Raw genomic sequence first — 26067 nt, 5'->3', positions numbered from 1 at the left:
ATGATTATATATTTAAAAGAAATGAGTTCCCTGAGCTCCGCAGTTAGAAACCAGCCAAATCCTTCAAACACATTCCATTAATGCTGGACAATACGGAACTTACTTGGATCAGATACACTTCCTCTCGCCCGCTATACCAGACTTCAAACTTCCTAATATCCCCTTTAACATTCTCAGTGATCCCGACGGCGTTCATCTGCCAAATGAAGTGCAAGAAATATTGTCATATTCCTCTGATCATCTTTCAGTAGGAAGTTGCAGTGCTGGATTTATATAGAATATCTTTGAAATAGAACCACAACATGTAAACAATGGCAAGAATCAAATGCAAAAGGCTAGTGGCCCGTCACTCTGAATCAGAGCTATTAAGCTACATTAGTTCTCTTGATGTGAATCATTCCCTTCCCACCTCCCGTCAATCCCCAAGTACTGGCCATATTCTGGTTGGAATTCCCAACCTGGATTGCAAAAAGACAGGTCCTTTCATGTCATCCCAAAGCGCTTTACAGCCAATGAAATACCTTTGAAAGTGTAGTCACTGTCATAATGTAGCATCCAATTGGCACACAGAAAGATTCCACAAAGAGCAATGAAACAAATGCTCAGATCATCTGTGTTAGTTGAGGGATAAATGCTGGCCAGGACACCGGGGAGCCTCCCCTGCGCTTCTTCAAATGGCGCCATGGAATTTTTTACATCCACCTGAAAGACGGCACCTCCGACAGTGCAGCACTCCCTCAGCACAGTACTGGGAGTGTCAGCTCAGAAAACACGCTGAAGTCTCTAGAGTGGGAGCTTGAGCCCAGGCCCTCCTGGCTCAGAGGCGAGAGTGCTCCCAAGTGAGCCACATCTGAACCCTTAAAGATTAATGTCACAACGTTAACTGCTGCTCAAACCTACATTCAGTGACCTTCTCTGTTGGCGAACTGCAGAAACAGTGTGTTCAATCTCGATGGAGAGGAAGAACTGACGGGGTTAAATCGGCCCTACGGACAGCAGGTGACCTGTCGGTACCAAATCACTAGAGGTCAGCTGGTGGAGAGGACTGCAGCCAGTGTGCTGTCCTATGGGTCAACGGTGCTTGGAGGAAGCAGTGGGGGGGGGGGGGATAAAGAGAAGCGGTACAAAAATGGAAATGAGTATAAATCGAGTGGTTCTGCGCTCCCGACGAGAAGCTTCCCCCCCCCCGAAGGAAGCACGGGCTGGAGACGTGGTTACCGTGCTACAGTGCTGCCCTCCGACGTGCGTGTGACCTTTGAGCGAGATGACCAGCCGGGAGCGCGGGGTCACTGGATTTACCCTGTGAGCTGACAGCGCAAAGGAAAAACGTAACTGCAAATGGTCAGATCGTCTGTCTTACTTTTAAGTAATGTTTGAAACTGTAAGAAGGTGCTTTGTCATAACCTTCTCCATGTTCTTCTCGCTTCTTACAGAACAGAAGTGCGGTCTCATGAAGGAAGAGATGTCGTTGCATTGGTTTGAAGCGTGCGAGGTCCTTCATTTTGGTGGGGCCTTTTTTGTGATTTATCCAGACATTGAAAGAGCCCTGCATCAAAACCCGGCCAAATTCTTCCAGGTTGCCCTGCCAATCAGAATATGACACGTTGAATTAATTTTGGGTGAATTTTTCTTTTTTGCCATTTCTGTATAATTATTAACAGAATTTAATTAATAACCATTTAAAAAGTATAAGCATTCGAATATTTAACTCCATCATTACCAGCACTTGTACATTTTCCTTTTCACGTGTCCTTTTTAAAATTCATTCTCGGGATGTGGGCGTGGCTGGCGAGGCCGGCATTTATTGCCCGTCCCCTATTTGCCCCCTTGAGAAGGTGGTGGTGTGCCACCTTCTTGAACTGCTGCAGTCCGTGTGGTGAAAGTGCTCCCACAGCGCTTAATTCTCTCATCCCTTATATTCCAATCACTCTCTTTACAAAGATACAAAAGGGAGAGCAGGAAAAGCACGTCCAGCTCATCGAGCCGGCCCTATCCAGAGAGGGTGCAGCCACGAGCATGGATGACCCGCCCTCGAACCATGAAACCTCCTGGGAGAGGCAAATAGCCAGAGGAAAAACAACCCGAGTCTTGACTCATAATTCAACCGAAAAGCCAAGTGAAGCGTGACGAACAAATCTCGCTCAGAGATTAATCTCCAACACATTCTCACTCTGCAAGGCACGAAGCAATTAGAGATGAACTAATATAACCAGTTAGTGATGAATGAGTATAAGGGTTTGGTGATGAACTAGTATAATCAGTTAGTGATGAACTAGTATAAGGGCTTGGTGATGAACTAATATAATCAGTTAGTGATGGACTAGAATAAGGGGTTACTGATGAACTAGTATAAGGGGTTGGTGATGAACTCATAGAATCATAGAGTCATAGGCCTAGAAATTCAGTTGTTTGCGCCAGCCGCTAGCGCCTTAGGAGGAGGAGAAGTGGGGCGCTAAGCGGCTAGCGCCCGGATGCGGCGCGATCTGCGCCTCTCACGAAATTCAGTTAAGATTTAGCGGCAGCGCAAAACCTTTGCGTGCACTCAGCTGCGCGCGCAGATCCTGATGTCATTTCATGGTGCAACGCCCTTTGTGCTCCCCGAACTGGAAATTCAGTGGCGCCGTCCTTCTTTGCGCCTGGCGCCCCCAGCGACTGGTAGAGGGGAACGGTTCCCAGTCGCTGCGGGGCGCTATTTAAAGGGCACTCCTACAGCATTATAAGTGGCAGCCATTTTGTGCCAATCCTTCTGTGTGAGAGATGGATATTTGGAGAGAGACAAAGGCAGAGAGCTTTCTGCTTTGACTCAGCGCTCGCACAGGTACTTCTGGCTTCAGGCCAGAGCTTTGCACTTGGATTTCACTTTCAGTGCCATAGCCTTGAGTCGCCACATATAATGGGGGCTGCAATGGGTGGAAATGTTGGCTTTCTGCATTGCATTCAAAGGGATCAGAGACGCCATGAGAGAGTGCCAGTCATGGCCAGATGGAGAAGGGCCAACAGACGTCGGCACAGGAGGCCTTACCCACCCAGGGTATACCGCCAGCAGTTCTCATATCTGAACATGTCTGAGGAGCAGTGTGTTCGGAGGCTGCGACTCAGAAGGGAGGTGGTCACTGAGATCTGCCACCTGTGTAGGGAGTTTGCAAAATTCCCCCACCTCGCCTGCTTTCCGAATCAAACAAAGTTGGCCACTTTTTAAACGTACAAAATGGAGTTCTGGGACACGTGACCAGAAAGCTGCTGGAAGTGAGTCATTTTTCTCCCCAGCAACAAGACTGGAGACAGGGCCTGGAATTCCACAGTCCCTATGTGGATTCCAGGCCAGACATGGAATTGAATATGTAATAACAAGTCGCCAGTAGGCCGGTAAGAACAATGAACCTCGTTGCACTGCAATCAGGGTTAAGCTAGTTAAAACCATCATCGGGCCCATCCTAACAGATCCAATCATATCAGAAACCGTTTTCGAGGACTAGGCACCAGAGACACCATTGTGTGACTGAAACCAAAAACAATGAGGGCCGGTGATAAGGCCGTTAGTGGGAAATCGGCCGTTTTGCAGCCATTTACAGTTAACGAAGTAACCTGGGACACCTCTCGATCTGGGGGAGGCAAGGCAGATCGAGAGAGTATAACTGTTTTTAGTAAGCAGACAGAAAGAGCAGTTCGAGACACTTCGACTTGGAACACACTTCGGGAGAGACAGCTTCTACACTTCACTTCGATTTCATCCTGGGACTTCGCTGCAAAAGGGAAACTTCGAGGACTCTACTGGGAGAAGCAGTCTCCAAGACGGAGAAGGCTATGCGCAGCAGGCCTATGCTTTGGTAAGCAGGCGAAGCTCCCGGTCCGTACTGCCTCCCGATTTAAACCTGACTGTTCCCCCCCGCCGTGCCCACTGTAATGATCAATAACATATCATTCTATAGTGGACACTAGGTGGAGCCGTAGAGCTGTATATAGCTGTATGTATAAGACTACACTACCCAGCTGTATGTGTTTAAGACTACATTACCCATGAGGCACTAGGCTACCCACAAGGCAACAGTCAAGATGGATGCCTCTACAGATACTGTACCTAGTCCACGTGCTCAATAAAAGTGTCTAGCAAAAGCTAGCTGTGTTCATAATAAGAATGTCTATTTATTAATGAACATAAGATGGTACCAGAGTGGTGATGATCTGCTGAAAATTGCGAAAAGCGACATGGAGAATTTGAAGCCACCAGAGCGTTTGAATCTCACAGAAAAAATCGACTACAATTGGCAGACTTTTAAACAGCAATTCGAACTCTACATTGCAGCCATCGGATTCGGTACGAAGCCAGACGCAAGGAAGATAGCATTGCTGCTTACGGTTGCAGGCCCACAGGCGATAGAGGTATTTAATACATTTGTATTTAATCCAGTGGAGAACAGAGAAAAATTAGAAGATGTGCTAAAAAAATTTGATGCACATTGCTCTCCCAAAAAGAATGAGACGTATGAAAGATACATCTTCCGTTCTCGGACACAGCAACAAAATGAGAGTTTTGTTAGCTTTATAACTGATCTGAAACTGAAAGCACAGACATGTAATTTCTCTGAGCTCAAAGCATCCATGATTCGTGACCAGATTGTGTTTGGTATTCATGATAAAAAAGTCAGGGAACGTCTGTTGAGAGAAACCAAACTAAATTTGGAAAATGCGGTGAAAATATGCCAAGCCAGCTAGCTAGCTCGAAAGCACGCGAAGACTTTCAGTGAAATCAATAATGATGCGATTGTAATGAGTGATAATGCTGCTGTCGGTGCTGTGTCCTACAAGGGGAAGAAATGTGGGCAGAACAGAAATGAAAAGCAATCGGAGGATGAAATTTTTAATTGTAAACGCTGTGGTTACAAACACCAGTTAAGACAATGCCCAGCATTTGGAAAAATGTGCACAAAGTGTAATGGAAAGAATCACTTTGCCAAACAATGCTTTTCAAAAGTAAAAACAACGAAAGGGCAACAAGTTAATGTGATTGAGGACACTGATTTAAATGAGACATTTTTTGTAGGAATGGTGTCATGTGACGATATCAAAAAAGATACAGAAAATGTGCAGCCCTCAGAAATGGACAATGCTGAACATAAAGTCAATGCAGTAAAAGTGGACAAATGGATGATCCCACTGCAGATAAATGGAGCATTAGTTACATTGAAACTGGACACTGGGGCAAAAGCAAACTTAATCAGTACGAGTGACATAAAAAATATGAAAGAAAAGCCCAAAATACAGAAAAAGTCAGTACTACTGAAGGACTATAATGGACAGAAAATAGATAGCTTAGGTGTATGCAGACTTAAAGTGACAGTCAAAGACAAAGTGCATCATCTCATGTTTTCTGTTGTGACTGAAGGACTTGATTCGATACTAGGTGACAAAGCTTGTGAAGACTTAGAACTGGTCAAGAGAGTCTACCGTATAAACTGTGCCATAAGCAGACCAGATGACTCAGGTGATGAAGCAGAGAGCCCATCAAGGATGAAAAGGCCAAAGGGTATCCATGTCTTAAAAAAGCCTAGTTTCTCCAAGAAGAAAGAAAAAGACTTTAAGGTCAAAGAGAAGCCAAAGGAAGAAAAGCACAAAGAGGAAAAACACAAGGAGAAAAAGTCCAAAGTTATAACCGCAGCAGATGTTGTTAAGCAGTGGAAAGAGAAAAAGAAAAAGAAGAAGCCTGCACCAGAGCAGGAAGCAGTTCCGGTGGATACTCCTTCTTCCCTCAGGCCAATCTTTGGTGTTCCATTAGCCGAGGCTGCTGAGAGGACTATGCTGTATGATGGGATCCAGCTGCCAGCAGTTTTTCGAGAGTGCATTGACTACATTGAGAGTTATGGCATGAAGAGTGAAGGAAACCCTCTCCAAGCAAAGATCGCAAGGAGACCTCGATCTATACAAGAGCAGATTGATGACAATGCCGCAACTGCATCTTGTCATTCACCGCCAGAACAATCTCATGAAGACACATCAGACTTACCCGTGTTGAGAAGATCCACACGTGAAGTAAAAAAGCCTGATAGACTTAATCTTTGAGTACAATGTAAAGCTTTGAAAATGTGTTGACTGTTTTGAAAATGTTTATGTTTATAGAGCACTAACAAAAGTGTTACTGATATTATCTTTATTGTTTTCTTGAAAGTTGATTGATATTGATTTTGTTAAACCTCAAAGAAAGGGGGATGTAATGATCAATAACATGTCATTCTATAGTGGACACTAGGTGGAGCCGTAGAGCTGTATATAGCTGTATGTATTAAGGCTACACTACCCAGCTGTATGTGTTTAAGACTACATTACCCATGAGGCACTAGGCTACCCACAAGGCAACAGTCAAGATGGATGCCTCTACAGATACTGTACCTAGTCCACATGTGCTCAATAAAAGTGTCTAGCAAAAGCTAGCTGTGTTCATAATAAGAATGTCCATTTATTAATGAACATAAGACCCACCACCTCAGGCAGGGATTCAGAGTGGAACCAGGAAGACACGGGACGGAGTGCACCATCCCGGTACGGACCGGAGCCCAGAGCGGGCCTCGCTAAACGGCGCAGCTCGACCCAGGAGGGAAGCCTTTTCGCCCAGCCAAGGAGGAAGATCCACTACCTGACTGACGGGAGAGTGTGTGGCCAGTGCACACTGAACTTTACCAGGCCAGACCAACTAAAGCTGCAGTCCCAGGACAACCTAAAGGCCTTTGTTCCAATGCGTTGGGTGAGCATGAGAGTCTGACCCCCCTTTAGTTCGACCTAGGTTAGGGATAGTGTAGGAGGTGGGGATAAGGCTAAGGGGAGTGTTAATGTGTGATACCCCTTGATGTGTCGTACTCCTTCCCGCACTCGCGTGCCCTCTGTTTTGAATATATAGTATTCCTTTTTTTTTTCTCTTTTTTAAAGTGTATAGAGCTGTAGCCTTGGTTTAGTATCGTTGAACCAATTAATTTCTCTGCTTGCTTGTTTTGTTTTATTTTTCTCTCAATAAAACCGTTATTATTTGAACCTTTCACCTGCTTGTCTGTCTCGAGCTTGTTATTCTGCGCATCAGCTGCCTGGTAGGATCCCAGTGTCAGAACTGAGTGGGAGTGTGGGGACGCCTCGAAAACGTCCACTGGGTCAGACCCGGGCCAAACCGACCACCCAACCAACAACCCCTACACCTGCTTCACAGAGATTTGCAGCCACAGCTGAGGAGCAGGACGTCTCTGTCAGTGGCAGTGAAGGTGACTCTCAACTTCTATGCCACCGGCTCCTTCCAATCTGCTACTGGGGACATTGCCAACATCTCCCAGTTCGCGGTACATTGCTGCATCCGCCAGGTGAACAATGCCCTTTTCAGAAGGAGATGTCAGTACATCTCCTTCCCCATGAAGCAAGAGCGTGCAATGGGATTTGGAAGAATAGCGGGCTTCCCCATGGTTGAGGGCGTAGAACTGATGAACCAGCAATGGTCAGGCCTTGCTTCAGGGCTGCAGTGTGCAGGGCATGGCAGCCAAACAAGTCGACCCTTCCCCTTTAAGAGCTGACCGGCGCCAGTGTGTCTGCCTTCATTGAGCAACTCGCCGCACCTGCGCTGCGCCCGCCCTCGGTGTTAGCGCCCCGGATCGCCGGCTTAGCGCCGAATGATAGTCGTGCATCGCCTGCTTTAGCGCAGCAGCAACCTCTTGGGGCGATGCAACTGAATATCAGTGAAGATGGCGCTAAGTTGCGCCGGGTGCAAAAATTAGCGAACGCCCGGCTGTAGCGCCCCAAACATGGCTATACTGAATTTCTAGGCCGTAGAGTTATACAGCACAGAAAGAGGCCCTTCGGCCCATTGTGTCTGCGCCGGCCATCAAGCCCTGTCTATTCTAATCCCATTTCCCAGCACTTGGTCCGTAGCCTTGTATGCTATGGTGTTTCAAGTGCTCGTCTAAATGCTTCTTGAATGTTGTGAGGGTTCCTGCCTCTACCACCCTTTCAGGCAGTGAGTTCCAGATTCCAACCACCCTTTCGGTGAAAAAGTTTTTCCTCAAATCCCCTCTAAGCCTCCTGCCCCTTACCTTGAAACTATGCCCCCTGGTTAATGACCCCTCTACTAAGGGGAATAGTTCCTTTCTATCTAACCTATCTATGCCCCATATAATTTTGTACACCTCAATCAGGTCCCCCCTCAGCCTTCTCTGCTCTAAGGAAAACAACCCCAGCCTGTCCAGTCTCTCTTCATAGCTGAAGCGCTCCAGCCCAGGTAACATCCTGGTGAACCTCCTCTGCACCCTCTCCAATGCAATCACATCCCTCCTATAGTGTGGCGACCAGAACTGCATACAGTATTCCAGCTGTGGCCTAACTAGCATTTTGTACAGCTCCATCATAACCTCCCTGCTCTTATATTTGATGCCTCGGCTAATGAAGGCAAGTATCCCATATGCCTTTTTATCCAACTTATCTACCTGCCCTGCTGCCTTCAGAGATCTATGTACATGCACACCAAGGTCCCTCTGATCCTCTGTCCTTCCTAGGGTCCTACCATTCATTGTGTATTCCCTTGCCTTGTTAGTCCTCCCAAAATGCACCACCTCACACTTTTCAGGGTTAAATTCCTTTTACCACTGTAATCCTCTATAAGGGGTTAGTGATGAACTAGTATAAACAGTTAGTGATGAACTAGTATAAGGGGTTAGTGATGAACTAATATAATAAGTTAGTGATGAGCTAGTATAAGGGGTTGGTGATGAACTAGTATAAACAGCTAGTGATGAACTAGTATAAGGGATTGGTGATGAACTAGTATAAACAGTGATGAACTAGTATAAGGGGTTGGTGATGAACTAGTATAAGGGGTTAGTGATGAACTAGTATAAACAGTTAGTGATGAACTAGTATAAGGGATTGGTGATGAACTAGTATAAACCATTAGTGATGAACTAGTATAAGGGTTTAGTGATGAACTAGTATAAGGGGTTAGTGAGGAACTAGTATAAACAGTTAGTGATGAACTAGTATAAGGGGTTGGTGATGAACTAGTATAAACTGTTAGTGATGAACTAATATAAGGGATTGGTGATGAACTAGTATAAACAGTTAGTGATGAACTAGTATAAGGGGTTGGTGATGAACTAGTATAAACAGTTAGTGATGAACTAGTATAAGGGGTTGGTGATAAACTAGTATAAACAGTTAGTGATGAACTGGTATAAGGGATTGGTGATGAACTAGTATAAACTGTTAGTGATGAACTAGTATAAGGGGTTGGTGATGAACTAGTATAAACAGTTAGTGATGAACTAGTATAAGGGATTGGTGATGAACTAGTATAAGGGGTTAGTGATGAACTAGTATAAGGGGTTGGTGATGAACTAGTATAGACCGTTAGTGATGAACTAGTATAAGGGTTTAGTGATGAACTAGTATAAGGGGTTAGTGATGAACTAGTATAAACAGTAAGTGATGAACTAGTATAAGGGATTGGTGATGAACTAGTATAAACCGTTAGTGATGAACTAGTATAAGGGGTTGGTGATGAACTAGTATAAACCATTAGTGATGAACTAGTATAAGGGTTTAGTGATGAACTAGTATAAGGGGTTAGTGATGAACTAGTATAAAACGCTAGTGATGAACTAGTATAAGGGTTTAGTGATGAACTAGTATAAGGGGTTGGTGATGAACTAGTATAAACAGTTAGTGATGAACTAGTATAAGGGGTTAGTGATGAACTAGTATAAACAGTTAGTGATGAACTAGTATAAGGGGTTGGTGATGAACTAGTATAAACAGTTAGTGATGAACTAGTATAAGGGGTTGGTGATAAACTAGTATAAACAGTTAGTGATGAACTAGTATAAGGGATTGGTGATGAACTAGTATAAACAGTTAGTGATGAACTAGTATAAGGGGTTGGTGATGAACTAGTATAAACAGTTAGTGATGAACTAGTATAAGGGGTTAGTGATGAACTAGTATAAACAGTTAGTGATGAACTAGTATAAGGGGTTGGTGATGAACTAGTATAAACAGTTAGTGATGAACTAGTATAAGGGGTTGGTGATGAACTAGTATAAACAGTTAGTGATGAACTAGTATAAGGGGTTGGTGATGAACTAGTATAAACAGTTAGTGATGAACTAGTATAAGGGGTTAGTGATGAACTAGTATAAGGGGTTGGTGATGAACTAATATAAGGGATTGGTGATGAACTAGTATAAACCATTAGTGATGGACTAGTATAAGGGGTTGGTGATGAACTAGTATAAACGGTTAGTGATGAACTAGTATAAGTGGTTAGTGATGAACTAGTATAAACAGTTAGTGATGAACTAGTAGAAGGGGTTAGTGATGAACTAGTATAAACAGTTAGTGATGAACTAGTAGAAGGGGTTAGTGATGAACTAGTATAAACAGTTAGTGATGAACTAGTAGAAGGATTTAGTGATGAACCAGTATAAAGTTAGTGATGAACTAGTAGAAGGGGCTGGTGATGAACCCAGAGAGAAGCAGTGTGTGCAGACAAATTAGTTTGCCCACTGGGCTGTAATGTTTAAATCAGATTTAACGTCACTGATACCTTGCTTTGTACAACTTGTCAATTTTCCTGGTGTGTGAAAGCTCGATAATATTGGAATAAATGCGGGTCTTTTTCATAAATTATTGTTAAGGGCAGGTTTCTACTGCCCAAACGGGTACTTACATTATATCCTGTTATAGCAATCTGGTGCATGGAGTCATTCACTGACTTTAATAAGTTCAACATGGCTGTTAGCGCTTCCTGTAACTCCTGGGTTCCATCGCTGTTGCTACTGAACTTCAACAATTCCTGCCAGGATACACAGCAACTTGCAAATTATTCCAAAGAAGTATGTCAGTAATCCAACGGGTTATCTGCGGCAGCATCTTCGTGTACTTTTAAACAAGTTGACACCTCCATTAAATAGCAGGCGGAGGAACGCATTAAGCCTTTGTGTGCTGTTAGCAGTTTCTCTTACCTCTACCCTTAGACCTGCGTTCCTCTGTCGCCGTGCTTTACAAGGCAGTGCGGACTGAGCAGGAGGCAGGGAAGGGAGAGAGGGGGGTTTGGAGGGAGCAGAAACACGGTTAAAGAATGGGGTCTTTTCGAAAGGCGGAGGCAGCTGTCCTGATGGGGGGACGGGTATAGTGACTTCTATCTATCGAAAGGTCGAAATCACAGTTGCTAATGATTGCGGAGAAACACTTAATGAGCTTGTGTGAAATTCTTCTGCCCGTTATTTTAACGGAGGTGTTAAGCCGCTTAAAATAAAAGTCGATCAAATTAAAATAAACAGGTTAAAATAGTGGACAGCGGAATTCTACGCAAACTTAAACCACAGCAAAGCTTTCGTCCATGTTAAACATCTTCCTTTTTCATATAATGTTTAATTTTACTGGTTTTATTCTCAGCATTTAAACATTTTTTGGGTTAGAGCATCGTCTTGTACACATTCGAACAAAGTTGCATTTTTCGAGCACTTTATCGTACCGCTCACCGAAACGTCTCAAAGTGCTTCGCATACAATGAAGTGCAGCAGCTATTTTGCGCACAGCAAGATCTCAGCAACAGCTCTGAGCTGAGTGAGCAGATTTTTTTTTGACAGTCTTGGTTGAGAGAGAGAGATGTTGATCAGAACACCACAGAACTCTCTGCTCTGTTTTCAATAGTGACAAAGGGTCTTTAATGAGCACCTGAACTTGCAGAGGAGATCTCCTTGGTTTAACATCTCCTCCAAATGAAAACACTTCAGACAGTACAAAACAGAAAACGTGTATTTATATAGTGCCATATCAGGTCCCAAAGCACTTCTCAGCCAATAGAATACTTAAGTGCAGTTACTGTTACTCTTGCATATGTTCAGTGGGCAGCACTCTCGCCTCTGAGTCAGAAGATTGCGTGGTTCAAGTCCCAGTCCAGAGACTTGAGCACAATAAATATGGGCTGGCACTCCAGAGCGGTACTGAGGGAGTGCAGCACTGTCGGAGGTGCCGTCCTTCTGATGAGACGTTAAACCGAGGCCCCCGTCTGCCCTCTCAGGTGGACGTTAACTATCCCATGGCACTATCTGAAGGAGAGCAGGGGGAGTTCTCCCCAGTGTCCTCGACAATGTTTATCCCTCAACCAACATCACTAAAAACAGAAAATGTTGGAAACACTCAGCAGGTCAGGCAGCATCTGTGGAGAGAGAAACAGAGTTAACGGGCTGGATTTTCATTGGGCCCTGAAGGCGGGATTGGAGGCGTGTGGGGGGTTTAAAATTTCAAAATCGGGGGGCACGAACCCATCCCGCCCCCAACCCGCCTCCATGCCAGTTTCAAAGGAGTCGGGTACCCGCCCCGCGCCGGGACCCACCTCCCCGAGGCGGGAAGGGGATTAGTGCCAATTAACTGCCTGTTAACAGGTAGTTAACAGGCAGTTTTTAGCCTAATCCATATTTTCATTCTTGAAGTGTGGGATTCCTGACGGCTCCAAACCACGCCAAGTTAGCGAGGCGGGCCGTCGGGCTGAAGGGCTTGGAGGGGTCGAGATGTCCGACGTTCAGGTGAGTGATGGGTGCATGAGTGCAGAGGTAAGTGTGTTTGGTGTGTGTAAAGTGTTTAAAGAAGTTATAATTGCCTTTACAGCCTTCCTTCCTTCAGGTCTCGGGAGCCCCTCATCTCACCGGCACAGAAAGCAGAATGGCCGCGAGCTGTCAAAAGTTGCAGCATTCAGTTTTCTGTTCCGGGAAGATCTCTAAATCAGCCTGAGAGGGAGGAATTAACCTGGAGTACAGGTTGTCAGTGTTTGACAGCTTCAAACAGCTGTCAAACGCTGATATTTCATCTGTCAAAAGGTCTTGACAGATGAAATGTCAATCTCTGACGTCACCTGTTGCCGGGTGGCCCTTAATTGGCCTGCTGAGCCCGCTGGGCGGGTTCAACAAGGTCAATCAAGTCAAAATCGCGTGGGTTGGCTAGAACTCGATGGAGGCGGGACTACAACCCCGAAAGTTGTAGTCCCGCCTCCTCAATGAAAATCCAGCCCAACATTTCAGGTCGATGACCTTTCGTCAGAACTGGAAAATGTTAACTGGATATTCCTAATTTCTTCCAGTTCTGACGAAAAGTCATCGACCAGAAACGTTAACTCCGTTTCTCTCTCCACAGATGCTGCCGGACCTGTTGAGTATTTCCAGCATTTTCTGTTTTTATTTCAGATTTTCAGTATCCGCAGTATTTTGCTTTGGTATCACTAAAAACAAATTGGGGGAAAAATTGAGTCGCGCCACCTTTGGGTTGCTAAATTCGCCAGCCCCGAAACAATTAGCGCCCCCGCGGCCGAAATTCACTGGTAGCGTCCCAAGAGGGAAGCGGGGTGCTACTGGAAGCGCTGCGGCATGTCACGCCGCGGTACTGCAGGCCTACCTCCCCTTCTTAAAGGGGAGGGGCCTAATGCAGTGCGACCCGGGGCCCGGCACTCAAGAGAAGTGCCGGGCTCACAGAGCACAGACAGCACTCTGCGGGGAGGTTGCAGAGGAGGCCGGGAACGACAGAGGGGGCAGGTGCTGGCAGGAGGCCAGCAACAAAAATGGCCGCCCGGCACCTCCCCTTTAATTTGCGCCGCCCCAGCCGCAGGTAGGCCCCTCTGACCCTGTTGGACATAGTGTCCGGCGGTATGTTAAGCGGCACTACCGAAGATCACGGCCGGGGCGCTAACGGTTACCGCCGCCGCTAACCTCCCACTGAATTTCGCGGGAGGCATTGGTGGCGCTGCGCCCGGGCGCTAGTTGCTTTGCGTCCCGTTAGCGCCATCTTAGGTCGCTAATGGGAGGCGCAAAGCAACCGAATTTTTAGGCCATTATCTGGTCATTATCAGATTGTGGGAGCTTGCAGTGCCCAAATTGTCTGCTGCATTTCCCACATTGCAACAGTGACTACACTTCAAAAAAACGTACTTCAATGGTTGTAACGTGCCCTGGGACGTCTGATGCTTGAGAAAGGCGCTATATGAATGCAAGTCTCTCTTTCTTCTATATGATTTCAAGTGGGGCTTGTACCCACAGCCTTCTGCCTTAGCGGTAAGAGCAGTGTTAACTGAGCTGACACACAGAAGGTGAAACTGGTCTTCGGCTGTGATGCGATTCAGGCGATTGCGAATCGGCCGCCCATTTAACACCGCTCCTGACTAAGCTCCAATATTAGCCCATCCAAATCGGACAATGACCCCGAGATGTTATGGTTAACTTTGATGGGACGCCTGAAAGAGCAAATTCTAACGCGAGGCACGTGCAATATAGTTTTTGTAAGAGCTGTGACCTGTTAAGAGATTAAATAAAGCCACAAATGACGTTTAGAAACCAAGAAAAAGCAACTGATTTCGTCATTTTTAAGAGCGTGTCTGATTGTCTCCTGATTTGAGACGGCGGGCTGGCGATATGGCCTTACTGCGTATATGTTTTTTCAGTAGTTGCTGTCGTTGTTGTAAAAATTGTCTTTGCTGTAAAAGTTGTAAAGTTTACTCACGGACGAAAAGGTCACGCTGAAAGGAGTTCGTGGCCCGCTCTGTACAACAAAAGATTAGTGGGGTCGCTGCACCCCACCCAATTTTCTTTATCGTTGACTTCAATGGTAAAGAATATCGGGTGCGGTTTAACACGGGCTGCCGATTCGCTGTCGCCCGGTTAGCATTCTCGTCCAGGAGCGGTATCACACCCACAGAAAGGTAATTTCATCAAAAACATTTAATCGTCTTTTCTCTTCAGAGTCTGACTGACCTTACAATTAGAGCCGGGCCATTCAGGACTGAAATCAGGAGGCACGTCTTCACACGAAGGGGAGTGGAAATCTGCGACTCGCTCCTTCAAAAGGCTGGGTCAATTTTCAAGACTGAGACGGATAGATTTCTGGTCTGGTAAGGGTAGTGAGGGATGTGGAGCAAAGGCGGGTAAATGGCGTTGAGGTACAGATCAGCCGCGATCTCACTGAATGGCAGAGCAGGCTTGAGGGGCCGAACGGGCCTCCTCCTGTTCCTGTGTAACAGGCTCGAGGGCCTGAATGGCCTCCTCCTGTTGCTGTGTAACAGGCTCGAGGGGCCGAATGGCCTCCTCCTGTTCCTGTGTAACAGGCTCGAGGGCCTGAATGGCCTCCTCCTGTTCCTATGACCTGGGACTGATACCTGGGATGACAGGAATGATGTATGAAGAGAGATTGGGTCGATTGGGCTTATATTCGCTAGAGTTTAGAAGAATGAGAAGTGATCTCATTGAAACTTATAAAATTCTAACAGGACCAGACAGACTAGATGCAGGAAGGATGTTCCCGATGGCAGGGGAGTCCAGAACCAGGGGTCACAGTCTAAAGATAAGGGGTAAGCCATTTAGGACTGAGATGAGGAGGAATTTCTTCACCCAGAGAGTGGTGAACCTGTGGAATTCTCTACCACAGAAGGCAGTTGAGGCCAACTTATTAAATATATTCAAGAAGGAGTTAGATATATTTCTTAAGGCTAAAGGGATCAAGGGATATGGGGAGAAAGCAGGGACAGGGTACTGAATTTGGATGATCAGCCATGATCTCATTAAATGGCGGAACAGGCTCGAGGGGCCGAATGGCCTCCTCCTGTTCCTATGACCTAATTTGTATTTCCAGCAATTCCTGTGTTACTTCAGATTAAGATGTTTCTTTGTGTCTGGGGATGCAGTCAGTGTGACTGTGCATCGTTCTCTAGCTCTGCTCTATCGCCGCCGTGACGTACCTTCAGTAATAGCTGGTATTTCGTTAGTCGCTGGATTGGTTTCAGTAAGTACGAGTCCAGGCCAAGTTTGTGGTCCAGTTTACGTTGACATTCCTGGTAAAGAGCGCACAGGTTAGGAACAGTTGGCATTAGTGGCTCTGAATGAACTAGAAACCTCCGAATCAATGGAGTCTCATCAACACAACAGTTAACCAGCTGACTAAGTGACACGCTTGAGTGGGGTGAAGGGAGAATCAGCAAAATACCGCGAGAGAGAAAAACATTTGCAGAAGTTCTACAGGATCATGTCTGAGCTTTTGTTTCTCTTGATGATTTTCTCCTCTATTGAAGGTATCGGGCCCCGCACCTCAGGAACAATATATTGACGCTGGAGGGGGAGCAGCGCAGATTCACCAGACTGACACCGTGGCTAAAAGGGTTAAATTATGAGGACAGGTTGCACAGACTGGGCTTCTATTCCCTCAAGTATAAAAGATTAAGGGGTGATCTGATCGAAGTGTTGAAGATGATTAAAGGATCTGATAGGGTCGATCGACAGAAACTATTTCCTCTGGTGGGGGGAGTCCAGAACAAGGGGGCAGAACCTTCAAATTAGAGCCAGGCCGTTCAGGGGTGATGTCAGGAAGCACTTCTTCACACAAAGGGTGACGGAAATCTGGAACTCACTCCCCTAAAACACTGTTGAGGCTGGGGGGGGGGTCAAGTGAAAATTTTCAAGTGATAGATTTTTGTTGGGTAAGTGTAGTAAGGGATCGGGAACCAAGGCGGGGAGATGGAGTAAAGATACAGGTCAGCCACGATCTAATTGAAGGATGGAACAGGCTCGAGGGGCTGAACAGCCTCCTCCTGCTCCTGTGTAACAGGCTCGAGGGGCTGAATGGCCTCCTCCTGTTCCTGTGTAATAGGCTTGAGGGGCTGAATGGCCTCCTCCTGTTCCTGTGTAACAGGATCGAGGGGCTGAATGGCCTCCTCCTGCTCCTGTGTAACAGGCTTGAGGGGCTGAAAGGCCTCCTCCAGTTCCTGTGTAACAGGCTCAAGGGGCTGGATGGCCTCCTCCTGTTCCTGTGTAACAGGCTCGAGGGGCTGAAAGGCCTCCTCCTGTTCTTGTGTAACAGGCTCGAGGGGCTGAAAGGCCTCCTCCAGTTCCTGTGTAACAGGCTCAAGGGGCTGGATGGCCTCCTCCTGTTCCTGTGTAACAGGCTCGAGGGGCTGAAAGGCCTCCTCCTGTTCTTGTGTAACAGGCTCGAGGGGCTGAATGGGCCTCCTCCTGCTCCTGTGTACCAGGCTCGAGGGGCTGAATGGCCTCCTCCTCCTGTTCCTGTGTAACAGGCTCGAGGGGCTGAATGGCCTCCTCCTGTTCCTGTGTAACAGGCTCGAGAGGCTGAATGGCCTCCTCCTGCTCCTATGTAACAGTCTCGAGGGGTTTAATGGCCTCTTCCTCCTGCTCCTGTGTAACAGGCTCGAGGGGCTGAATGGCCTCTTCCTCCTGTTCCTGTGTAACAGGCTCGAGGGGCTAAATGTCCTTCTCCTGCTCCTATGTTCCGCTCTTGGACGGTAGGCAATAGCGAATGAGCAGCCCGTTTTACACCCGCCTGATTTTCTTATCGGTTGACTGAAGGGAAATCGGGCTGGGTGTAAAGCAGGCTACCGATTCGCTATTGTGCTACCACCCAAGACCAATTTCACCTGCAAACTTCTCCCCTTCCAAGTATTTATCCAATTCCCTTTTGAAAGTTACTATTGAATCTTCTTCCACCGCCCTTTCAGGCAGCGCGTTCCAGATCACAACAACTCGCTGCGTAAAAAACAAATAATTCTGTATCTCCCCTCTGGTTCTTTTGCCAATTATCTTCAATCTGTGTCCTCTGGTTACCGACCCTCCTGCCGCTGGAAACAGTTTCTCCTTATTTACTCCATCAAAACCATTCATGATTTTGAACAAACCTTCTCTGCTCTAAGGAGAACAACCCCAGCTTCTCCAGTCTCTCCATGTAACTGAAGTCCCTCATCCCTGGCACCATCCCTGTAAATCTCCTCTGCACCCTCTCCAAGGCCTTGACATCCTTCCTAAAGTGCGGTGCCCAGAATCGGACACAATAATCTTGCTGAGACCTAATCAGTGTTTAAGTAAAGGTTTAGCATAACTTCATAGCTTTTATAAAGCCCAGCATCCCATGCGCTTTTTTAACATAGAAACATAGAAGATAGGAGCAGGAGTCGGCCATTCGGCCCCTCGAGCCTGCTCCGCCATTTAATGAGATCATGGCTGATCATCCAAATTCAGTACCCTGTCCCTGCTTTCTCCCCATATCCCTTGATCCCTTTAGTCTTAAGAAATATATCTAACTCCTTCTTGAATGTATTTAATAAGTTGGCCTCACCTGCCTTCTGCGTTAGAGAATTCCACAGGTTCACCACTCTCTGGGTGAAGAAATTCCTCCTCATCTCAGTCTTAAATGGCTTACCCCTTATCTTAAGACTGTAACCCCTGGTTCTGGACTCCCCCACCATCGGGAACACCCTTCCTGCATCTAGTCTGTCTAGTCCTGTTAGAATTTTATAAGTTTCAATGAGATCCCCTCTCATTCTTCTAAACTCTAGTGAATATAAGCCTAATCGACCCAATCTCTCTTCATACGTCATTCCTGCCATCCCAGGTATCAGTCTGGTGAATCTTCGTTGCACTCCCTCCATGGCAAGAACATCCTTCCTCAGATAAGGCAACCAAAACTGCACACAATACTCAAGGTGTGGTCTCACCAAGGCCCTGTACAACTGCAGCAAGACATCCTTGCTCCTATACTCGAATCCTCTCGCTATGAAGGCCAACATACCATTTGCCTTCTTAACCGCCTGCTGCATCTGCATGCTTACCTTCAGCGACTGGTGCACAAGGACACCCAGGTCACGTTGCACTTCCCCTTCTCCCAATCTATTACCATTCAGATAGTAATCTGCCTTCCTGTTTTTGACACCAAAGTGGTAACCTCGCATTTTATCCACATTATACTGCATCTGCCCAATCACCCAACCTGTCCAAATCATACTGCAGTTTCTCTGCATCCTCCTCACAGCACACACGCCCACCCAGCCTTCTTAACTTGCCCTGCCACCTTCTAAGATTTGTGTACAGACACCCCAGGTCTCTCTGTTCCTGCATCCCCTTTAAAATTGTACCCTTTAGTTTAGATTGTCAATTCTGATCAAAGTTTTTTTTAAAATCTATTACCTGAAAGAAAGGGCAGTCCGAACACTGTCTCCAAAGATACTCTGAGCGCGGTTTATTCTGGCAGTACTTCACGTACATTTGGAAGTTCTCTCTCTGAAGAGGAGAGTGAGAAATGCTTACAGGAAACCATAAAAAACTTAAAACAAGGAAGTAGATCTAAACATTAGAGAGGGCGAGGGGTGTACCTACCCTTTCAAGGAAGCAAAGTCCTACTTTCTCTGGCATTTCGATGCAGTTTTGAAGGTCATTGAAAAAAATTCTAGGGAAGATATTAACTGTTAATGAAAACGACATTAATCCAAACCGTCTACTGCAATCTGTAAAGAGAGATGCATGGAATTTGTACCTGCTGTGAAAATCATAGATCTCTGACATATTGCCAAACAATATCTCCTTCTTGTTCTCCAATAAGGCAGGCATGAGAGATATCATGACTGGATTGTCCATCTCCATTTTGTAACCCTGCAAATCACAGATACAATCAACTGGAGCCAGCACGCAGAGACACGGAGCAAAGATCCTAATGATGTTATCGCACGAGCTCTGCCCAATCAATGACCAATTTAGATCAGGGTCCGACATCTAGCCTCAGGACCCTGATTTGCACATGCAGGGCACCCAATGGGTTTCAGTCAGGCTCCCTGCACACCTAGAAGTCGTCAGCTTCCGATTTAGTAACCGGCACACTTTCCTGGCGAGATCGGGCTTGAGAGATCCCAACCTGAATTTTGCCCCAACAACCTCAACTCTTCACCCAAAACGAGGATGAATCTCTCCCACAAAGTCTTCTAACTGCCCCCGTCATACACCCCCAGGTCTCTCTGTTCCTGCACCCCCTTTAAAATTGGTGGCCGTGCCTTCAGCTGCCTGGGCCCTAAGCTCTGGAATTCCCTCCCTAAACCTCTCCACCTCGTCCAAGAGTCCAGAACCAGGGGTCACAGTCTAAGGATAAGGGGTAAGCCATTTAGGACAGAAATGAGGAGGAATTTCTTCACCCAGAGAGTGGTGAACCTGTGGAATTCTCTACTACACAAGGCAGTGGAGGCCAATTCATTAAATATATTCAAGAAGGAGTTGGATATATTTCTTAAGGCTAAAGGGATCAATGGATATGGGGAGAAAGCAGGGACAGGGTACTGAATTTGGATGATCAGCCATGGTCGCATTGAATGGCGGAGCAGGCTCGAGGGGCCGAATGGCCTACTCCTGCTCCTATCTTCTATGTTTCTATGTTTCATTCTTCGAGTGATAATCTTCAGTCTCTGCCCCCGATTCACCAACCAGCAGAAACAATCCTTCACTCTTTACCCTCTCGCAACCTTCCATGATTTTGCAACGGTCTATTAGATTCCACCCCCCTTTACCCTTCTCTGTGAAACAAGACCCAATTTATTGAGACTTTGTTCATAACTATAATTGTACAAATAATCTAACAAAGCAGCAATAAGCTTTGCAGTGTTACCTGTAGCACGCTGCTCAGCTCCTCCACATACACACGTTCAGTCTCTATTAACTCATTTATGACGTGTCTGTAAAATAAACACTGAAGTTACACCACAACAGTCTACCAACGACAACAACTTGTATTTATATAGCACCTTTAACATAGTAAATCATCCCAAGGCGCTTCACAGGAGCGATTATCAGACAAAATTTGACAACGAGCCACATGAAGAGGTACTAGGACAGGTGACCAAACACGTGAGTCAAAGAGGGAGGTTTGAAGGAGCGTCTTAAAGGAGGAAAGAGAGGTAGCGAGGTGGAGAGGTTTAGGGAGGGAATTCCAGAGCTTAGGGCCCAGGCAGCTGAAGGCACGGCCCCAATGGTAGAGCGATTGAAATCGGGAGATGTGCAAGAGGCCAGAAGGAATGCAGATATCTCGGAGGGTTGTAGAGCTGGAGGAGCTTACAGAGATAGGGAGGAGCGAGGCCATGGAGGGATTTGAAAACCAAGGATGAGAATTTTAAAATCAAGGCATTGCCGGACCGGGAGCCAATGTAGGTCAGCAAGCACAGGGGTGATGAGTGAACGGGAATTGACACGAGTTAGGACACGGGCAGCAGAGTTTATGGAGGGTGCAAGGTGGGAGATGGGCTTGGAGAGCCTTGGAATAGCCGAGTCTAGAGGTAACAAAAGGTTTGGGTGTCCATCCTCTCACTCCTTGGTAAACGCACCTGTTTTGTTAGTGAGGGCAACAGGTCTTGCTCCCCCACCTCCCCGCACCCCCCCAGCCATTTTACATGTGCTTGTTTATTGGCCAGTGTTAATTGACAAGAAAAAACAGCGTCAACTTTTCACGTTGAGGATTTTTTTACTCTCTCTTCTCTTTGCATCTGTGCAAACCAAGGCGAGAGATTTCAGAGCTGTGATTGAAATACTTTTCTCACACTTTCGTATCCAAAGCTAATGTCCAACACTCCCATGTCAAGCATCAGGCTGTGACTAGTGGGATACCACAAGGATTGGTGCTTGGGCCCCAGCTATTCACAATCTATATCAATGATTTGGATGAGGGTACTAAATGTAACATTTCCAAATTTGCTGATGATACAAAGCTAGGTGGCAGTGTCAGTTGTGAAGAGGATGTGAAGAGGTTTCAAGGGGATCTCGACAGGCTCAGTGAGTGGGCGAGAACATGGCAGATGGATTATAATGTGGAGAAATGTGAAGTTATCCACTTTGGTAGAAAAAGCAGATAGGCAGGGTATTTCCTAAATGGTGAAAGATTGGGGAATGCAGATGCTCAAAGGGACCCGGGTGTCCTTGTACATGAGTCACTGAAAGTGAATGTGCAGGTGCAGCAAGCCATTAGGAAGGCAAATGGTATGCTGGCCTTCATTACAAGAGGATTTGAATACAGCAGTAAAGAAGTCTTACTCCAATTATATAGGGCCTTGGTGAGACCACACCTGGAGTACGGTGTACAATTTTGGTCTCCTTACCTAAGGAAGGATATACTTGCCATAGAGGGAGTGCAACGAAGGTTCACGAGATTGATTCCTGGGATGGCGGGACTGTCGTATGCGAAGAGATTGAGTAAACTAGGCCTGTATTCTCTTGAATTCAGAAGAATGAGAGGGGATCTCATTGAAGCATACAAAATTATTACAGGGCTTGATAGGGTGGATGCTGGGAGAATGTTTCCCTTGGCTGGGGAGTCTGGAACCAGGGGCCACAGCCTCAGGATAAAGGGTCGGCCATTCAGGACTGAGGTGAGAAGAAATTTCTTCACACACAGGGTGGTGAATCTTTGGAATTCTCTACCCCAGAGGGCTGTGGAGGCTCAGTCATTGGGTATATTCAAAACAGAAGTCGATAGATTTCTGACTAGTAAGGGCATAAAGGGATATGGCGATAGGGCCGGTGAATGGAGTTGAGGCAGAAGATCAGCCATGATCTCATTGAATGGCGGAGCAGGCTCGAAGGGCCGAATGGTCAACTCCTGCTCCTATTTCTTATGTTCTTAAAGGCCCGAGGTAAAATGGGAACAGGAACGCTGACTAATTGTCCCTCCTCTCCAAGGCAGGTGGATAGAGTTAAGATACGGATCAGTCAGGGTCTCACTGAATGGCGGAACAGGTTGGAGTGGGCGAATGGCCTCCTCCTATGTCCCTTTGTTCCTCTCTCTCGCCCAAGCAGATTTAGACCATTAAGTTGGCACCGGCCAGCAACCAAACCCATGGTGCATCTGGCTCAGTGGGTCGCACTCTATTGCCTCGGAGTCAGAAGGTCATGGGTTCAAATCTCTACACCAGAGACTTGAGTCCAAAATCCAGACTGACATTCCCAGTGCCAGCACCGAGGCAGTGCTGCACTGTTGGAGGTGCCGTCTCTCGGATTAGGCATTAAACCGAGGCCCCCTCTGACATCTCAGGTGGACAGTAAATGTCCATGACACTATTTGAAGAAGAGCAAGGGGAATTCTATCCAGTGTCGTGGCCAATATTTATCAAAACCTGAAACAGATGACCTCATCAGTATCTCATTGCATGTTTGTGGGAGCTTGCTGTGCGCAAATTGGCTGCTGAGCTTCCTATGTTACAACAGTGACTACACTTCAAAAGTGAAACACACTGAACCACAGAGGGCACCCTCTGCATGCTGTTTTTATTTTTTTAAATTCTTATAACTGATGAAAACAAGCTTGGGGTAACTTCAGCTCACACTTGATCTCACAGTCTCAACATTTGCTTTCTTCCAGGCCACATCAACCGATTTATTCATCATATAAATAAAGCAGAGGTGAAAGTTGTGGAACAGGTTGAGGAACTGTTTCCAGGTGCAGGGGAGCGAGTAAAGGTCAGCATATCCTCTGGGGATTAGCCCAGCCGAAAGGGCCAGAAGTTTTATCAGTCTTTGTGCCGTAATAAAATGGTAAAAGACTCGTTTAATTTCTTAAAAAGTGCGAATTTGATGAATATTTATTTCCAAAACCCAACAAATAATGGGGGGTCATTTTGACTTTGGGGCGCTAGTGAAACGGGCGATAGCGAACCATTCGCCAGTTAGACATCTCTCCTCATTTCCATTGGCTTCAACCGGGAATGATGTATAATGGGTGAGGGATCGGACAGCGCCTGTTTTACACGATCACACAGAGTCAAAATTACCCCCAGTGAACTCTAGAACATCGCGCTCGATACCAGCAAACCGTACAGGTTACGCGAGGCCTTCAACAGTCTGAGTTATTTATGTAATACTAAGATTGTTTCGGAATGTTTTCAGTCTCTTACCCTTTTACGATTTCCACGCTGTCTTCACTTTCGGAATGTAAGGAGTACAATGCATTCCTTGTTTGACTGACCTCATGCATGACCTCAATCTGGATGTGAGAAAGAAAGAAAGATCCAATCTCGTATACAGTTCAGTGTAAACATTTCTTCTCACAGTATTTTCTCCCATTCGTTTGGTCTCCCGTGCACCTTACACCATCTCCATCTGAGCGGCAGGGCTTATTTCAATATCCCGGCATTTTGTCGCTCACTTGGAGGTGCAGGCTGAGGAGACTCTCATTCCAATTCTTCTGTGAGGAAGCACCTGGCCTGAACTCTGTGCCTCCCCGCAGTGCCCGAGATCACAAACTCACTGGGTAACCAGGAGGCCACGTAGGATAGTCCCACGGCTCAGGCCGGCAATTGTCCAGTTTTGGACGGTCCCAATCCAATTTACTGTTTGGAAAGGCCTAAAATGCAAACTGGACACCAAAGAGGTCATTTTTCCGATGTCAAGCTCCCGGCTGTAGTGTATGTGCCTTTAAGAACCCCAGGTGTGCTGTAATGCCGGTAATGACCACTCGGGCTATATAAGCCTGTATATTGTGTATATCCGTTAGAACCCCCCCCCCAGACTTTGCTTAGTAAACACCTATGAACCAACTCCTGTCTTTAGTGTCTCTATCAACACACGGACACTACAGTGGCGACGAAGTGGAAACGGACTTACCTGCAATTCGGCAGCACCTCAAGGACATCGATTCCTCGGGCGTCCAGAAGACTCAGGGAAGTGAGAGAAGCTGTGGTTTCACCAGCTGGCCAAGCTGGTGGCAGGTACTGCGCTGATCCTTCCTGGGTGTCAGGCTGGGGCTCCAGCGGCTGGCTCTACAGCTGAGACAGGCAGCGAAATCGGAGGCAAGCAATAACGGACGGGGAGGGAGCACTCGGGAGACGGCCGGCACTGCAAGCAGGTCGGCGTTCAGACCTGGAGAGAAAGTCCGGCGGGAACGAGTCTCCAACTGTAAATAAATAAAAATAAAAAAAAGAAAAAGAACGGAAACCGCGGGAAACAGCGTTGTCATCAGCAGCAGCGGCGGGAAAGCGCGAGAAGCGCCATATCTTTTCTGCAGAAAAGAAAGAAAAGCGCGGGAAGCGCCATATCTTTTCTAAGATGCCTAAGTCTGGCAATATTGATGCTTTTGATAGCGAAATAGAGGATTGGACCACATATGTGGAAAGAGTAGAGGTATATTGCACTGCAAATGGAATAGAAGATGAAAAAAAAGCTTCAGTACTGCTGAACCTAATGGGCGCAAAGGCATACGGGCTGTTACGAAATGTAATCACTCCAGCCAAACCAAAGGACAAGAATTTTAAAGAAATTGTTGATACCCTGCAGGAGCACTTAAACCCAACACCGCTGCTGATAGCGGAACGATTCAAATTCTTCAAGAGAAATCAACACAAGAATGAAAGTAACGCTGATTACCTCACCGAATTAAGAAAGCTATCAAAATACTGCCAATTCGGGGCAGGACTAGCAGATTATCTTCGAGACAAATTCGTCTGCGGTCTCTTAAGTGAAGGAACACAAAAAAGGCGGCTTTCTGAAGAAGATTTAACACTGGACAAGGCTTTCAGTATGGCTGTATCATACGAAGCAGCAGCAAGAGGAGCTGCATAGATACAACAAAAGACACAGGACTTCGGCACCCATGAAATGACACAGGGTTTCAAAAGATGTTATCGCTGCGGCAGATCCACCCATAACCAGAGGGACTGCTGGTTCAAGGACAAAGCATGCAGGCAATGCGGAAAGATTGGACACATTGCACGGGTATGCCGATCTGGACAAAATAAATCCACAGACAGAAAAAAAAAATCAATAAAGAAAAGTACAGAAAGGTACAAATGATGACGGACAGTAGCTCCGAAGACCAGAAGGGCGATAGCGACTCCGAAAACAAGAGACTAAGCTGTCTCAAATTACATAATGTACTTGCCAAAGAAGATTACCAAACCATTTGGGTTACCCTCATGATAGCAGGGTCCCCAGTTAAAATGGAGCTAGATACAGGATCAGCTCTAACCGTAGTAAATCGATGGGATTACGAGAGGCTATTTTCGCATATACCTTTAAAAGACACATCCATTATCTTAAAAACATATACGGGGCAGAAAGTATACCCCAAAGGAAAAATAAGGGTGCCTGTTGTATACAACGGCAAAGAAATACAAAAGTTGTATTTATACATTCTACAAGATGGTGGTCCACCGTTGTTGGGACGTGAATGGATCAGAAAGATACGTTTAGACTGGCACTCCATTCAGGCACTGACGGTGACCAGTAAGGAAAAAAACGATGATGACATCATACCTGAACGATT

The 26067-nt window shown here is 46.3% G+C and overlaps 1 protein-coding gene across 8 annotated transcripts in view; it reads right to left on the bottom strand.

The window, feature by feature from the left end:
• mcf2a (MCF.2 cell line derived transforming sequence a) overlaps positions 1 to 26067 on the bottom strand; it is a 257660-nt gene that overhangs the window by 37128 nt on the left and 194465 nt on the right. For 6 of the 8 annotated variants that reach the window (XM_086002156.1, XM_086002147.1, XM_086002193.1 and 3 more), the window contains 9 exons: positions 23702 to 23790; positions 20431 to 20497; positions 19315 to 19430; positions 19158 to 19227; positions 18969 to 19061; positions 15740 to 15832; positions 10688 to 10813; positions 1361 to 1582; positions 104 to 196 (listed from right to left, as the gene is read on the bottom strand). In XM_086002156.1, coding sequence (XP_085858282.1) covers positions 104 to 196; positions 1361 to 1582; positions 10688 to 10813; positions 15740 to 15832; positions 18969 to 19061; positions 19158 to 19227; positions 19315 to 19430; positions 20431 to 20497; positions 23702 to 23790 — 969 coding nt within the window. The remainder of the gene's footprint in view (positions 1 to 103; positions 197 to 1360; positions 1583 to 10687; positions 10814 to 15739; positions 15833 to 18968; positions 19062 to 19157; positions 19228 to 19314; positions 19431 to 20430; positions 20498 to 23701; positions 23791 to 26067) is intronic. The other 2 variants (XR_015080094.1, XM_086002184.1) reach the window with 2 other exon arrangements.

The sequence above is a fragment of the Somniosus microcephalus genome, chromosome 1 (genome assembly GCF_052327205.1).
Source record: "Somniosus microcephalus isolate GS21.2 chromosome 1, FLI_Smic_1.0, whole genome shotgun sequence".
NCBI lineage: Eukaryota > Metazoa > Chordata > Chondrichthyes > Squaliformes > Somniosidae > Somniosus > Somniosus microcephalus.
Note: the sequence above shows the minus strand (reverse complement) of the source record. Positions and strands in the feature narration are given on the sequence as shown.